Source organism: Nymphalis io, chromosome 11 (assembly GCF_905147045.1).
Source record: "Nymphalis io chromosome 11, ilAglIoxx1.1, whole genome shotgun sequence".
Taxonomy (NCBI): Eukaryota; Metazoa; Arthropoda; class Insecta; order Lepidoptera; family Nymphalidae; genus Nymphalis; species Nymphalis io.
In genome coordinates, this window is record NC_065898.1 from 948,884 (window position 1) to 966,319 (window position 17,436).

The 17,436-nt window shown below is 35.1% G+C and overlaps 1 protein-coding gene across 3 annotated transcripts in view; it reads right to left on the reverse strand.

The window, feature by feature from the left end:
* Window positions 1-2,328: 2,328 nt before the first annotated feature.
* LOC126771617 (bone morphogenetic protein receptor type-1B) overlaps window positions 2,329-17,436 on the reverse strand; it is a 103,830-nt gene continuing 88,722 nt past the window's right edge. The window contains exons 1-3 of one of the 3 annotated variants that reach the window (XM_050491601.1): window positions 9,569-9,773; window positions 4,581-4,768; window positions 2,329-4,455 (exon numbers count right to left, since the gene is read on the reverse strand). In XM_050491601.1, the coding sequence (XP_050347558.1) occupies window positions 3,199-4,455; window positions 4,581-4,768; window positions 9,569-9,578 (1,455 nt within the window). In that variant the 5' untranslated portion in view covers window positions 9,579-9,773 and the 3' untranslated portion in view covers window positions 2,329-3,198. Of the gene's footprint in view, window positions 4,456-4,580; window positions 4,769-9,320; window positions 9,511-9,568; window positions 9,774-17,436 lie in introns of those variants that run through there. The other 2 variants (XM_050491604.1, XM_050491603.1) reach the window with 2 other exon arrangements.

Sequence of the window (17,436 nt, forward strand, 5' to 3'; positions counted from 1 at the left end):
TCTGAGCTTAATGCACAGCTGTGCTCCCAGTCGGAGACCTATTGTTATGCGAAAACATTCATTGTCTAAAAGCGTCCCAAGATTTTTAGAGGGTACCGCATGTAACCTAACCTCACTTTTTTGGTTGCTAAAGCTAGAAGTCGGGCACGGTTTTTTGAACTTGTTAAATTTTGAGCCAAACTTAGTTGTGTAATGGCGAATGTAAATGTAATGTTGTCTAGAGGCGAATCCCAAAGTTTTTGTTTGGTAAATTTCTTAGGACGCTATTTTCCAGTTTTCCGTAATTTACAAATCATTCTGAAGAATATGACGTAGTTTTTTTAACTATATGATTATTTTTCATGCTCCTCTCGTTGCAACAGCGCAACAGCGACAGATTTAAGGATCAAATGTACATTTGGAGTATGGGTGACATAAGACAGATGTGGTTTTTTGCTAAAGCAAAATGTAATATCGCCAAAAGCTTTTTATCGTTATAAAAATAAAACAAGGCTTTACAATAAATCCTTATTGACAGCCCAAGAATATTTGTAAATATTTGTTTTTGTCGCAATAACCGATATAATCGAGTATAAATAAAAAAAAAATAAAGATTTGTATACAATTCGCGATTTTTTCTATCGACAATCTTTTATTCTTATACGATTTTCATCAAACCAACCCTGGACAATATAATAGTCATACATGCAATATTTAATTTTCATCTGCACCTGGAAGTGTCCATCGTCGACTTTTTTCGTTTTTATAAGTAATGTAACCATTTCTCCGAGAGGCAGGCATGAAGCAAATGATAAAGCACACCTTTTGTAAATATTTTGACAAACCAAAAGTAGCATACTCGCCGACAATTTTTCTGTGGCCTTTTACTATAAATGAATATATATTCTATTGTACACCACAAATATATTACAGAAAATGCTAAGGACTAAAATATCAACAATCGAACGATTCAGGTCTGAACATTATATACATATTTTTAAATCAAAAACAGTAGATTATTACACGTCAGCCTCTCCTCTTGCCTTTCTGGTATCCCCGTTTTCAGAAGGAAGCTGTACTTCAGTGGCAAAGGCAAAAATGACGAAATAACATAGTATTTTTCCCCCATTTTTCCCACAGATATGAAACGCTGTGGATTGTCATTGCTCCCTACTATATAATATATCGCATTATTATTACTATTAATAATATTTCCAATGGGCAAATTATAAAGAAATGTTGTATGCCAACTCTTCGGCCTATTGTAACCAAGCCAAAATGTATGTGTAGTGTGTAGTAGTTACTTATTTAGTTTGACATTGACATTATGCAAAATAGAGACGGGATGGGATATACGCCTTTGTTACGATAAGCGTTCAGTTTTTGTTTAATGTTGATGTCTCACTTAATTAATTAAACTGATTTAATTTTTATGTATGTATGCATAATACATTTATTTCTGTACTGTATGCTTATTTTTATACATATTCGGTTTTTCTGATTGAATTAATTTTATAGTTTTCAACAAAAGTATTGTTTATTTTTATTCAATCTGTACATATAATTTTGATTAGTTAGGGTTGCATGCTGTAAACTATACCTGATATTAGTATAACGAAGACCATTTTACCTTATGAAAGTTCGAGTTGTATATAAAGTATTATTATAATATGTACTGCTGTTCTGACAAACAAATGACATACATAAACAATTAAATATTTTATTATATTTATTTGAAGAAATCGTTAGACATATTAACAGTTTTTGTATAGCGAAAAAGTAAAACCTTAACGAAATAAAGGTATAAAAGATAATCGAGCTATATTTTTAGAATTATCAAAAAGCGAACTATATTTGGCCCAGTGGTAAGAACGCGTGAATCTTAACCGATGATTGTGGGTTCAAATCCGGGCAAGCACCACTGAATTTTCATGTGCTTAATTTGTGATTATAATTCATCTCGTGCTTTACGGTGAAGGAAAACATCGTGAGGAAACCTGCATGTGTCTAATTTCACTGAAGTTCTGCCACATGTGAATTCTACCAACCAGCATTGGAGCAGCGCGGTGGAATAAGCTCCAAACCTTCTCCTCAAAAAGAGGAGAAGAGGCCTTTAGCCCAGCAGTGGGACATTCACAGGCTGTTACGGTTACGGAACTATATTTGAAAAAAAAAATGAACAATAGAAAGAATAAAATGTATGAAAAGTTTTGGATGTATCCATTATTAGAATCCGTACACTATCTCGAGTGACACTGACTTAATTCGTTCATTCATTCAAAAATTGTTTATTAGGAGCACCTTTTTTTAGGAAATAAATAAAATTATGAGTATGTAATAAAAAACATATTGTTTGTCCATTAATATTTTATTTGTAACTTAATTAGCAACATGTATTAGGTACTAAACTACCACTATATATACACAACACTGTACAGGCGCGCGCACGCACACTAAATGCTAGCGAACACTCGGTTTGGAATTTCGTTCCGGTCATTTTTTATCTGTGAATTTAATTCTTATTTACAAAATATTATAAATATACTTATATTACGATACTTGTGATTTTATTACTTTTCAATTGCATTTAGTAATAAATCATGTTTTGAAAGAAATATTACTACAGAGTGATTATATCACGATATCTTTGCGTCTTGTGTCAGTGAAATCAAATTCCAAACCGAGAGCGTCGCAATACAAAACGTCATGTTAATACTAATCGAAGGCATCTCATAAGACACTGCACTTGACCGTCTTTCGCTAATACTTTCCACAATCTTAGTCTTTTCATCACCTTAAGTACAAACGAACTAATACGCGATGTTGCTTTCAGACATTTTCTTAACTCTTTTCGAATTCCAACGTTTCACACGAGATAACTTGAAATAAAATCATTTATCTTATTGTCGAAATATCACAATTCATGTCGCGTATTTCATCTCGACCAGATTGTAAATCTGAGTATTTTACGAATACAACCATTCCCCCCCGAGCTGCCATCGAGCGAGTCGCTCGTCGAAACGGAAGACAATTTTTATTTTTTACAAAACCATCCTTACCCTAAATAATACGTAAGTTAACAATGTTACAAAAAAATCAGTAATTTAAAATAAGGTCCGAACCAAAACTGAGGAGATTCCGGCAGGTGGACAGATTTCACGAAGCGGAGACGAAATCACCGGTAGGAGAGAAGTAAACTTAACAATACTGCGATGAGACTCACACGAGCTTGACGGCGCCCTCGGCGCGGCAGCGGGCGAGCGTCTTCTTGACGCGCAGCGCCGTGAGCCGCACGGGCGGGTTGTGGTGCCAGCACTCCGCCATGAGCGCCGCCGCCGCCGCCAGCGCGGGCTCGGCCCGCCAGCGCGCCGGCCGCGCGGGCCGCACCCGCCGCGCCACCACCACGCCGTGCATGTCCTCGAACGACGGGTCGGGCGGCACGTGCTCGTGGTAGGGCAGCGCGTACGCCTCCACGTGCTGCGCCTTGTCGCCCGTGGCGCACCGCCGGCACATCTCCCACAGCACGAGCCCGAGCGAGTACATGTCGGCCATCTTGAACGCCTCGAAGTTGGTGACGTCGAGCTTCTCGTCGAGCACCTCGGGCGCCATGTAGCGCCGCGTGCCGACGCGCGTGTTGGGCGCGATGTCGACCTCGTTCCGCTCGGCCACGTACCTCACGGCGAGCCCGAAGTCTGCGATCGCGCACTGCCCGTTCCTCTTCACGAGGATGTTTTTGCTCTTGATGTCTCGATGCGCTATTGCGGGTTTTCCTTTCGTGCCGAATATGTCCATGTGCAGATGAGCCAGGCCGCTGACTATGGAGTAGGCCATCGTCATCAACGAGTTCGTGTCGAGCACCACCGTCTGGAGGTAGTCGTGCAGCGATCCGTTCTCGTGGTAGTCGGTGATCAGGAGCATCTGAGTCCACGAGCCGGTTCCCTTGATGTCTGCCGCGATGAACCCGAGGATATTTTCGTGTCGCATGAGCACCGTCTGATAGATTTCAGTCTCTCGGAACCAGGAAGCCTCCTCCGTGGTGAAAAAAACCTTGACGGCGACTTTCTCGCCGCGCCAGCGAGCTAGCCAGACCTCGCCGTAGCGGCCTTTCCCTATGGACTCTACCATTTGTATCTGTTTCGCGACTGTCCTCTGCACGAGCAAAGGTAGTCCGGACCCGGAGCCCGAAGAAATTTCCGCATGATGTGTGGGAGCCGGCGGCGATGGAGGTCTCTTGCACCCTCTGCGACGTCTCCTAAACAGCAGCCAGAACGCAGCGAGGAAGGCGAGCAACGCGACGCATAGTGCGGCTGCCATTAAAATAGTCTGACTCGTGGGTGCGGTTGGACGTAGACCTGGAGCATCCGTCATGTCGGGCGGTGGCTCCGGTAACTGTGGCCGAAGACGCCGATTGCAGAGGTCTTTTTCGCAGCATTCTATTACTTTTGGAGTCTGATGGGGTACTTGTGAACTTTTGCACTGTAATAAAAAGAAGTGTACCATAAGTATTATTAAATAAAATATCATTTTCGCTAAAATCTTGTAAGTTTAATTTTAATATGATAACATTTCAAATTGAGTTTTAATATGTAGCGTTAATGTACCTGCATGAAGCCAGACTCGTCCGGCGGCAAGCAGCCCGCGGTTCGCTCTGGTACCATAATGCCATTTTCATCATATAATTCCTCGACTGTCACGAAGCAGTATCCGCCGGGCTGAGTGGTGCAAGTGCCGTTGAGAGCGCCGTCGGGGCACGCGCTCACACCTGCGCACTCGCACACTATGCCCCGACCTAGAATTGATAAAAACAATACTGTAAGTATATGTTGGAGTTGACTTTAGATACTACTAAAAATACACATATTTTCACTATTTTAAATATAATTTTAATAAATTAGCGCGTCAACGTTTCGAGATCACACGACTCGTGTCGTTCGCATTAAATTAAGATATTCAGTTAATTCGTGTTTCGATTTTAATTAATGTAACAGAAATAAACAAATCTTTAAGTGCAAAATTTGCATAAAACCGGACTCCTTGAGTCAGGCTTTAAAACAACATTACAACTTTTATATCTATATATTATTCATATTATTTTAAAGTGAATAACAATTTATAATAATGAATAAGAATTGTCTACCACAACATATTTTTTTACAGGTCATCATCAAGTTTCTCCCTGACCCTCAGGGTCTGAAATTATAAGCTAGTCACTTAACGACGCAGTCGTAGTAAGACAGAAATAATGTGTTTTTTATCAATCGTATATTCAGACTAAAACAGGTAGCAGGAAGAGGTAGTATTACTTTACGGAATATTATTAAATGACAATATAGAAATAAATAAAGGTAAAGCTGAGATGGCCTAGTGGTTAGAACGCGTGAATCTTAACCGATGATCGTGGGTTCAGACCCGGGCAAGCATCACAGAAATTTCATGTGTTGTGTTGTGTTTATAATTCATCTCGTGCTTGACGGTAAAGGAAAACATTGTGAGAAAACCTGCATGTGTCTAATTTTTACTGAAATTCTGCCACATGTGTATCCCACCAACCCGCATTTGACCCGTGGTGGAATAAGCTCCAAACATTCTCATCAAAATGGAGAAGAGGTCTTGGGCCAGCAGTGGGACATTCACAGGCTGTTATTTTACATTTTTTTTAAAACGGTATAAAATGTACGTTAACATGACCTAGGCAAACTTGGACACTTGCCACGGATGCGGAAATGCAGCAGAAATACTTATAAAATAGAAACGTACGTCGTGCAAAAGCGTTGGATGTTTACATATGCGAGCGTCTTAATTAGACCTGTTATTATATCTCTACATAACTAGGTACGCGGACCACGTCACATTATCGGAATATTTAACAACTTTGCCAGAAGAAATTAACTAACGATAACTACGTATAGAAAAATTATCGTTAAGTTTATCATTAAAAAGATTGTCATTAAACGAATATCATATACAATGCATAATAAAGTTATTTATAAAACACATTTACAAGGACAGTAACGACTAATTTAATCATAAAAACAACAATCTTTGTTTAATGATAAAGTGATAATTAGTATCGATCAATTAAAAATGGACCGTAACGGTTTGTATTTAAAGACTAAATTAAGAACTGTCCAATTGGTAACGTTGGAATAAGGATATCAGGTGAACGTCAAGACCAGCACGCGCTTGCCGCGATATTATTACTATGAAAATATTTAATATAGAGGATACTTCGTTGAATAGTTTAAAAGGAAAACACATGTTCTAATTACCGGTTTATGACACACCAATAACTTAGTCAGATATTAGTAATGTAAGGTAAGGTACCAGGAAAACATGAAAATTCTGAAGATAAATCATTGCAACACTAAAGAAGACGTAGAAGCTCCTAGCATCGTCGTCATAGTTTACATACTCTCATATAAGAGCCGGTTGGCGTGGTTGGTAGATACTTGCCTTTCACGCCGAAGGCTGTGGGTTCGATTCCCACCCAGGACAGACATTTGTGTGCATGACCATGTCTGTTTGTCCTGATTCTGGGTGTAATTATCTATATAAGTATGTATTTACAAAAGAAAAGTCATATATGTAGTATATCAGTTGTCTGGTTTTCATAGCACAAGCTTTGTACAAGCTTAATTTGCGATCAGATGGCCGTGTGTGAAAAATGTGCCAGGATATTATTATTATTATATAAATTGTAAGTGTGTAGTAAGTTTATGCCACGAATCGATTTAATAAACTTTCTCTATAATGTGTCGTTTAGTTGAGGTTTACTTGTTAGAAAACGCGCTTTAAAGAAGCAATATACTGAATAACGTGCCGACGTAATTAGAATAATTCAGATACTTAAATTTATATTAAATCCTTGTTTTATTCTTTCAAATTTATTCTTACATGAAAAACTATTAATAAAATAATTTACTTAATCTTCTTTTGTTTCGTCCGTTTTATTTGTCCGTTACATTAATCAAATTGTACATAATACTCACAGAATGATAATATCAAAAGTCGATATTTAAATACTTTATGATTCCAATGGTGTTAAATATATGCTCAATTTGTATACTCAAACACATAATTATAATTTTCGGTTCTACTTAAATCCATATAACTCCACGGATACAACAGATATATTAGATACTCATTCGATTCAAATTTTCGTTATCTAGACTTGTCAGTCTTAATATGAAAATGTTAAATTAAAACAATTTAACGCATCTATGTGATTTACACTGTCATTTAAATGATTTCACTTGGCGTTAGGGCCGTGCGCAAGACGTCCTTGACAGACGACGCCACGCGGCAATACTCAGTATTGTTTTGTTCCGGTTTGAAGGATGAGTGAGCCAGTGTAACCACAGGCACGAGTGAAATAACACCTCAGTACCCAAAGTTTGCGACGTATTGGTGATGTGAGGGATGCTTATTATTTCCTACAGCGTTAACGTCTACTATGGACAATAGTGAGCTTAAAGTTAGTACTTTCAAGTGGCTCATTTGCCAGTATGTTTACCTATATATATGTCTGTTAGGGCTAAAACGCTGAACATATTTTGATGAAATTCGCTATGAAGCACACTTGAACCCCGAGGAAGGACATAGGCCTAATAACCTAACCTATATGGGTGAAGCCACTGGTGAACATAAGTTTTAAAAAATAATACTAAAATTATATTAAATAAATTTCTATCAGACGAATACTATAGTTGTTTTCAAGGATACATTCTAGCAGTATGTTACTTAAGCAAACAATATATGGCAATTTCTAAAAAGTTAGCTGATCTCCATAATCGAGTTTATTTAGCAGAAACGCAGCTAGGGTATATCGTGCGGTACTACATTTACATAACGTAACATTTATAACCATATAAGAGTTATGTTAAAAAGTAAAGTCTATCGTTTGTTAGTACCCAACTTAGGATTAGTTTTTTTTTCATTTTACTTTATATGTATATGTTATTTCTAATAGTTTAATTAAATCGCTGAGTTTATATGATAATACGATAGACTAGATATTAGAGTAATGTCAAAACATAAAATTGATTATTTCATAGCCACGACAGATGCTTTTATGAAGTAAAAATGTGGTTACTTATACATTTATCAAATAAATAAATAAATATCTATCAGCAGTAACCTCTGAGCTTGGCTCTTGACTAAACATTACTAAGAATACAGAATATAATATTTTAATATCTTCTGTTACTTAAAATGAAAATGCAAATTAGAGATATTACTTTAGTTAACACTTCTATTGAATTTGTCGTTATATACATGGAAAAAAGGATATATTTCAATAAGATCTCGTTTGTATAGTAAATAAAACATATCTTTTTAACTAATTTCGCCAAAACAGACGAAATACGGTTACAATAAAATCAACTTCCAATTCTATTTTAGAGATGCAATGTGTTTACATTTTGCGCGCTATAAATCTTCAAAGATAGGATGTAGGATGTCGGACATCCTGCGACGCAGTCAGAGGGAGCAAATGTAAATTGTTGTCCAATGATGCGCCTCTTACGTACACAAGATTCAGAGTTCCCAACATTGTTATCAACATCTTATCGACAATTACAAATTATTAATAATAACGATAATTGTGAGATTAGAAGGAAATCGGATGATAAATATTTAAGTATCGGAAATATGCGTTCTAGTTATACGCGGAGTACTTCGTCTAGTATTAACGATGCATAGGTTTTATGTTTTTCTTATTTGGAAAGCGATTGATGCTCATATTTTATATACTTGAATAGAATTTAAGTTTTTTGGCATGTTCGCTCGACAGGTACCAGTCAGCCCTTCGACCCATACGAGGACAGCGTGAGACACACAACAAAAGGTTTTAAGAACAACAATGGGGATGGCAGGTAGAGCTCTGCGGCGCATAGATATTAAAATAAAAATAAAACATGGAATAAATTGTATAAGTTTAGTGTTATTCACCAATAATTTATATAAAAAATATATATATAATTTTGCATTGTTTTGGTTTCGAGAGTAAATTAAATTGCACCCTGTCGGTAATGTGGACAGCATTGATGTAATGATATCTTATGCATTGTAAATCAGGCGAGACAGTTCGACAAACTCTTTAATTTACCATTACATAGAGAATATTTAAAAATGTTGGATTTTTGGACTAAATTGAAAAAAAAACAAATTACGAGATTATTCATCAACACAAATATCAAATATATTAGTTGAAACGGAGCGTAAGGTTACACATAATCGTAAGCACAAGATAGCTATTAATGTATTGTTACTCATTTATCATTTAATTATACAATCCTATCACGACCATTAGACCTTATTAACAATCTCTAGACTCTACTTACAACTCGCCCATCTTAAATACCAAAACAGGGATTGATAACCTCTCACGATGTGAAAATCAGAACGGAAATCTGACCACTTTAAGAACACAAATCATCGAAAGCGAATCGCCGAACGAGATTGACACATTTCCAACACAGATGCTCGCAAGAGATCGCACATTTGTAAACACTCGAGAGTTCTAAATAAACGAAGCTTACGCTATATAATTAAGGCAGATCGAATATATTGATACGAAGGTTTCACATACTTAGTCTCATGTCGGAGAGCGTACGAGACGAGACCGGCACGACGTCCGCGATATCATTTAAATTTAACTCGAGACACCGCCGTCTGTCGCCGGCTTTATTTTTACACCGGCGATGTTATGCGCGGATGGTGACAACGCACGCCGTCTCACGGGAGACAGGAAGAGCGTGGACTTTAAAGAGACGATGCGTGCGTCACCGGCGACGCTCGCGATGCGAATGACTGGCGTGCGGTGCGAGGCGTCCCCCTGGGCCCGCGTCTCCCCCCGCCCCTAGACCCGCGCTCTCCGTGCATTATGCACCGCTGCAGCCTCCACATGGTCGAAGATAACATGGGCCAACCGCGAACGGTGTCAGGACGCAAGCGATTCGGGGCACGCGAGTCGAACACGATTCATTGACGCCGCTCGAGATAATGCCAACCGTTTGTACAACACGTAAACATTAGATCGGCATACGGCCAAATAATAACAATCTAGTGTGGCGGGTTTGACGTCGATTAGGCGTGAAAAAGTTATGTTTTACCAAAAAATTACATATTCGTGTGTACTATTTGCGCGTATCGTGAGTAATGGTATCACTAAATATACTCAGGAACGCGAGTCTGACGTGTGCAAACATAATAATGAGAACAAAAAATCTAAATTTAGCGATAAATGTTTCCGATTTAATCATCTATAAAATTCTTAACGTATATTTTACAGTCAACATTTACATTTACATTTCCCGTAACCGTCGTAGGAGAAAACACATTAAAAAATAATATATCATCCAATAAATATTATGGCGCTGAGCTGATCAAGAAGCCATTAAAGAGATTCTTTTACGACCGCCTCGCGTTTTATCGTTTCTTCCTTTTTCTGGCTTCGTAACACGTAAGCTCTTTTCATGTACTGTGAACAGTCTCTGCAAACATTCGTTGAAGATTTCAATATTAAATTTAATTTAATTATAGTTCAGTTTATTTAAAAAAAAAAATAGACGGTCATCATTTAAAATTATATTCACATTCACTAACGCACATTATAGAGTCATGTCACCACTTCGAGTCTAGTCTGTTAGTACTTAGTAGTGATTAGCAGTAATCGCTGTGGTATAACAATCAACATATCCCATTAACTTCTACGTCACGTGACGTCAATCTTAATTATTTAAATAACTTTCACCTCGAATATTTCTAAAATTCATCGTAATTAAGCAATTAACTGCATAATAAGTTAATGAACCATTAAAACTACTCATCTCTAATCATTTTCATAATAACTAAGGTTTTAGTGACATTCATTGCAAGTCGTTTATTTAATTGTTTGTTTTTTAATTAAAAACGCTGTGTTTTATTGAGAGCTTGCCTGTGTATTATTCATTTAATAAAAAATATATAACAATACACAAAGTATTTTTTTTTTATTATTAAATATATGTGTACCTATGTTTAAGCAGCACCAAAATAAGCTGACGAGACTTTTAAGGGAGGCCAAGAAAAAATTAAAAAAATTAATATTTTCTCTGAATAAGTAAATAAATTATGTCGGAAATATTGACAGCACGATCAATTTATTACTTATTTACAAGGTAAAGAAAAACTTGTGAAATCATTGAAAACAGAAGAAAATACTTTATAATGATAACGGGAAAAGTAAAAAACAATGTACTGTAATTTCAACCCAACACATGATCAATATGCGAATCGTCCAAAATACATCGGAGCCCAAGTTGCGGAGACGTTATCTCGTTACCGATATGCGTCTCACGTGCTCGTCCAATTGCCGCAATGAATAACGGTAATACCGTATCATCGACATTAATGCTACTCAAGGATGCTCGCCAAATTCTCCAACATCCATCGGCTATATGTTTATACGAATTGATTACTCAATAATGTTGTACGCACTCATTGGAGTTGCGGTGCTTCTTAAATTAGTGCAATAACATTATTATTAGTTATAACGTAACGGACATACTAATGAATAATTTCACTATATTGAAAAATAATAATTACTTTTAACGATTTATTATAATCCTTAAATTTGTAGGCGGTGCAAAACCATATAAATTGCATCATTTATCATCATCTATTGGCTTATTCTATTTATTTAGGGTCGGCGCAGTATTTTTCTCTTGCTTTCATTTCTATCTATCTATATCCTCAGTTATTTCCCACATGCCGTTTCATCAGCAATTCCATTTTATTTATATTTTCCGGTCATTCTATTATCTTATTGCTATCTACACCAGGTCCATGATAACCAGCTTCCTTTCAGCTTTCCTGTCAGTGGAGCTGCTTTTAAACTTGCAACGTGAGTACAGATAGAATAATTGCATTCTCTTCCTCGAATGCAATCCATTTAGGTAAAAAGTAAATTTGTATTTATTACTGGTTTTAAGCACAGTCAATCCCATAATATATATCCTGCGCATTTTAAACTACTTTTCGCAAAGGTTAACCATATCATGCTGCTGAGAAAATTTATTTAGTAATTTATTTTACGGAAAACATGATAATAATTCATTTGTTCGATATTCGTAATAGCTTTTTCGTAATTTATACCATATCGATGTGATTCTTTAGAGAATTTTAACTTTGACCTTTCCAAATACGCTGTATAAGTTTTTCGTTATTTCGGATGTTACGTTACGGTCTAACTTTAAATAACACATGAGAAAAACTTATTGCAATTAGATTATTATTTATCGTATAAATTTAGAAAAATATAAAAGCAAACATGTACGTTTGTTTACATAACTCAGATGCTATCTGAAAGATGAACGTAAAAAGTATCAAGAGCTCTGTACGTTTGTCAGGTGCTTCATGTTTCGTTTATTTGGTATAAAATAGATAATATTATCATTAATTAATCAAAAATTAGATTGCTCCTCTAATTACAATTGTTCACTCTTTTTCTTTTTGAAATTCGGAACAAAACAATACAAATAATTGATGTTTGCTATTACAACAACTGAGGCTTTGATGTCCACCTAGGCGAGTTTTACGCAAGACACGAAGGCTTACAAGTAAAATGTTTAAATTTTAATATATGAATTAAAACAAAAGTTACTTCCCAACACGACAAATTAAATAAATATGGTCACACAAGTCACGACAAACAGACGTAGGACGTGGTTAAGTAGATCGCCAACATGAGCGCGATTTAACAAACAAGCCACTTTCCCGTGGGAATACCCGGGCGACGTCGGCGCGGGGAACCATCGGGATTGTGTCAAATGGTTGCACGAATTTCTCTCCAAAAATCACTATTGTGACAAAATTATTCACTTGAGGAATATTCAAACTGTCAATCATCCGATTCATTTAAATTTATTTTAACTTTCGAATTAGTTCATTCGGTGTTTGCGGTTTTGTATGTGGTATTATTCATCTGTTTTAAATCGTGTTATTTTAATGAAACTCAATATATAAATCAAATCCATGAAGTTCATCAAATTCTTTAAACAAAATGATATAACTAAAATCATAAGAAGCCCATAATTGACAGATATGCAAATAAAACAATGCAAATACGAAAAAGATGTATGTGTTCATAATTGTTACCTGTGACATAGAAATCGATTTTAACTCATCTTTGATATATTCTACATAGCTTGTATTAATTCCTAGAAAGTCACATTAAAAAAAAAAAAGTTACAACGGTAAAGGAATTGATAATCCGTATATGTATGTGTATAATGTTTGGAAATTATTCCGTCAAGCTATTCCCGCCTATTGGAAATTTAAATTAAATCGAGTTTATATTAAAGAGTACTAGTTAGGAAGTTAAGTAAGATATTTTTTTGTTTATGATTACTATCCCATTAATAAATTATAGAATTTTGTATTGATAACATGGTGAAGTATTACTTTACGTATAATCTGTTTACTTAATCAACAAATACGTTCTAAGCTTTAAATAGATAAATTGCTTAACGGTAACTATCTAGCCTCGTAAATAATAAGTGAATTATAAATTGAAATACTTACTAGATAACATTTTATAATCTTAAAATGTTGAAAGCTCCAATCTTGGAAATATTAGTGTTCTAATTATAATTTTAATATTTATTTGATTTTCTGAGCATACTGATTTCTGAGCTAACGCCAATTGACAATCCCGTTAAAAAAATGCTATTAAAATAAAAAACAATATTTTATAATCTCAATTTCCAACATAAATACCGGTAAAGTCTTGGCGAATAGAGCTGTTCCACTGCGCAGGCGCAGCTTTCAATTTAGTGAACGACACAGTTATTTCTGATAACTATATCGATTAAATGAACGTGAACGAATCGAGTGCCCACGGCTACCGATAAATCGATTTGTAATAAAGATACGACCAAAGAGCGCTCCGTCGAGATTGTACTGATGTATGCACCGCGTCTCACTCCATCAGATTTAGATATGAGTAACCGGACTGGCCAATGTTGTCCGAAATGCTTCATGTCTAAAGAAATACTCGCACCATACTTTCAATTCGATAATATTAAATAAAAATATTGCACCTGTGTTATATAAGACACCTCCTATTGGCTAAACGAGTGATAACAATGAGGTCAAACTGTCATTGTTGTATCATTAAGAAAATCAATACCAGAATAAAAAATTAAGAAGGTTGCACCTATACATATATACTTTTTTATTAACAATACGATTCTGACACGTCTAAGCTGACGAATATATGGAACCAAAAAAATAAATTAATCTTTTATAAACAGCAGACGAATATCTAATAGAAATGTAGCACTTAAACAGCTTTAAGATTTCTAATTTGCTCGAAATAGTACCGAGTGACCTTTCGATTTGCGTTATATCCACTGAACCATCTCGTCTCAATACAACAGTAACTTTCTCGATTCAATTCGTACACAATAACGGTCAACGAGATACTAATTAAACAGGGCACGGCGTGTCACGGGTTTTATTATCTGTGGAGTCGTGACTATTGCAAATGGCATTCGGTTCCGATCATGCTCGGGGCTCGGGGTACGGGGTCAGCGTAGCTCGCGGCGCCGGCCATCTAGCGACCCCTCGGATTATCCAACTAGATCGATAAGGAGGATCGTTAGGTTAGACCGAAGAGTAAAATTCGTGCTGATCGCTTATGAAATGTATATCGCCTTCGTTGCGTGTATTTATAAAATACATATAAATTTAATGTGGTGTAGATAATAAGACGTATATATATATAGATGTTGTTGTTCGTTATTATATAATTAAGTCTTTAAATTTTCCACTAATTATAACTATTTATATTAGTATCGCTACTTAAAACCACCTGTATTTCTAATCGAAAACTAAAATTATGCCTAACAGCTTGATAGATAAATAATTTAACCACATAATAATAATTACAGTACATAAACAAGTATTAGACGCTGATATTTCATAAGTCTGATCTAACAAAACAGTTATTAAGGTTTCTAAAGTTTGAATTTGAATACAATCTGAATGCATTGCACTTGTCTATGAACTTGGCCTAATTCGGCGGCAACGCGGCGCGTCCTGTTTACGCCCCGCCCCTCAGACGCTTACCCAAACTGGATTCGACATTTTTTTGTTGTCGATAATTAAGGAGTATCAGACAAAACGCAGGTTAGGTAATAGATTTTACACACCCTCAATCACGCAGTCCCTTGCGCCCCGCGGCTTTTACCAATATTTATTCCATTTTTAAATCTTTTTTTTTTTTAAATAAATTATGACCTCACGTATATGGGGTAAAGGTTTAAAAGTTCAACATCACTAAAAAAAAAGCTTTATTTAAAATTTTGATATAAATAATGTATTACGAATTAACCGTTACAAATTTATCTCAACGTATGACTCGAAGTCACTTATTTCAAAATCTGACAGAAGCTTGGAGTCATGGAACGATAAGGATTTATTGATACTGAGATAGCGGAGGCATACCCTTTAGCGATGCATAAACGAAATACACGAATATATAAGTAAAACTACAAAATACCCGCATTTTCATCCGTTTCATTACTTAATTTAAAAAAAAAAACCTGTCACTCCCTTTAAAATATTAGTTGTGATTTGTGCATTTTAGAAAACACCATTCCATTTATGCATTTCATCAAACCCAAACATACTAAAACCAAGGCGCTTGTTATAAATGTTAGAAATTTATCTGAGAAGAATTTCATTCCAATTTAATTATTATAAGATACACTAACAGATAAATGAATCAAACTATAAACAAAACCATTATACAATAAATCAAACCAAAACCGTTTTCTAATAACAATTGTACACGGTCATTGTCATAATGTAACGCAACTAAACAAGAAAATTTTATATACATATAATATATTAATTAAGTCTCGATCACATATTGATAGGTAATAATTTTATTCACAAGTTCATTTGTTTATTACATAAGTATATAGTATATGAAAGTAAAGTTAAAATATAATATGACAACCTATAAATATTCTATACCTGTTCACGCCTCCCGTCCTGTATCAAGGAAAATTATTTTCCCTTAGTAAGTTTTATCTAAGTGGATTGGTGGACAGAAGTACCCATGTGTGGAAGAAGGAATTGTTATGAAACAAAAATATGTCAAGTAATTGACAGTTTTATGTTTTTGAGTTAATTACCTATCCGTGTACATAGGCTACAACTCTTAAAGTTTTAAAACGTAACAGATTGAGCTACAATTGTGTGTATAGTGAATTAAAAATTTTCATTGATCGTAACTATTTCAAAAGTTAAAAAATACGACATAATACCTTCCATTCCCGTTATTTAGAAAACCGTATTTTTTATGATAAAGTAAATTGCACATGTAATATGTATTACATATAAAAATATTATATATTAATATTATTTTGCAATAGTATAAACTATTTCACAAAGTTCATTGAATCCAATGTAAATATCAGTATCCTAATATTTACAAAAAGTGCGATTTGTTATCTTGTTACCTGACTCGAGAATTATTACGTGTGTGTTTATCTGTTACAAATGTATTGAGTTTAAGAACCTTATTGCGACTTATCGGTTATCGTTTAAGTTTTGAACAAATAAATTTCATTTCATACTACAGTATATAATCAGTAAACTTTTTGTTAGAGGTGTTAGAGTTAGATATATATTATTTTAAATGAAAATTTGAGTTTCTAAAAAATAAATATACCGACTTTGAAAATAGCACTTAAGTGGATTTTTTTTTTTTTGTAAAAAAAGTTTTCTATGTTTTTACTACAAAAAATTACCCGATGACGGTAACTCAATACGAAAACCTTGTAAAATTTTAAATTATTTCTTGTTAACTTCGAACACATTCATATCTCTCCTCATATATACATATATAACTCCTTGTTATACATACACCTAACTACTAACCGAATAAACCTAAATTCTTAATTATTTCTATTATATTATTATCATGTCCGTATTAGAAACGATGTAATATTTCGAGACAGCAAAATAAGTCAAGGCTCTATCTTTATCAAACTGTTTAGATATCGACAACGGCTACAAAAATAACTGATTGTGTTATGTATTGTATTATAATATGTATTATAATATTGTTATTAAAAATAAAAATAACGTCTTATATTGTATTTAATACAATTTTTATAATCAGGTTTTAGTTGGAGACACTTAACTGGCTCGTTGACCAAGTGGCTAGTTCATTAACCTGCAATCTTAAGGTTAGAATTTGTTTTATTTTTATAAAGAATAAAAAAACGAAAAAAGACGGGCTGGCAAAGCGGTATGAATGCGTGAATCTTAACCGACGATTCGCGGTTCAAACCCAGGCAAGCACCATTAAATTTTCATGTGCTTAATTTGTGTCTGTGAATGAAAACATCGCGAGGAAACCTACATGTGTCTAATTTTAGTGAAATTCTGCCCCGTGAATAC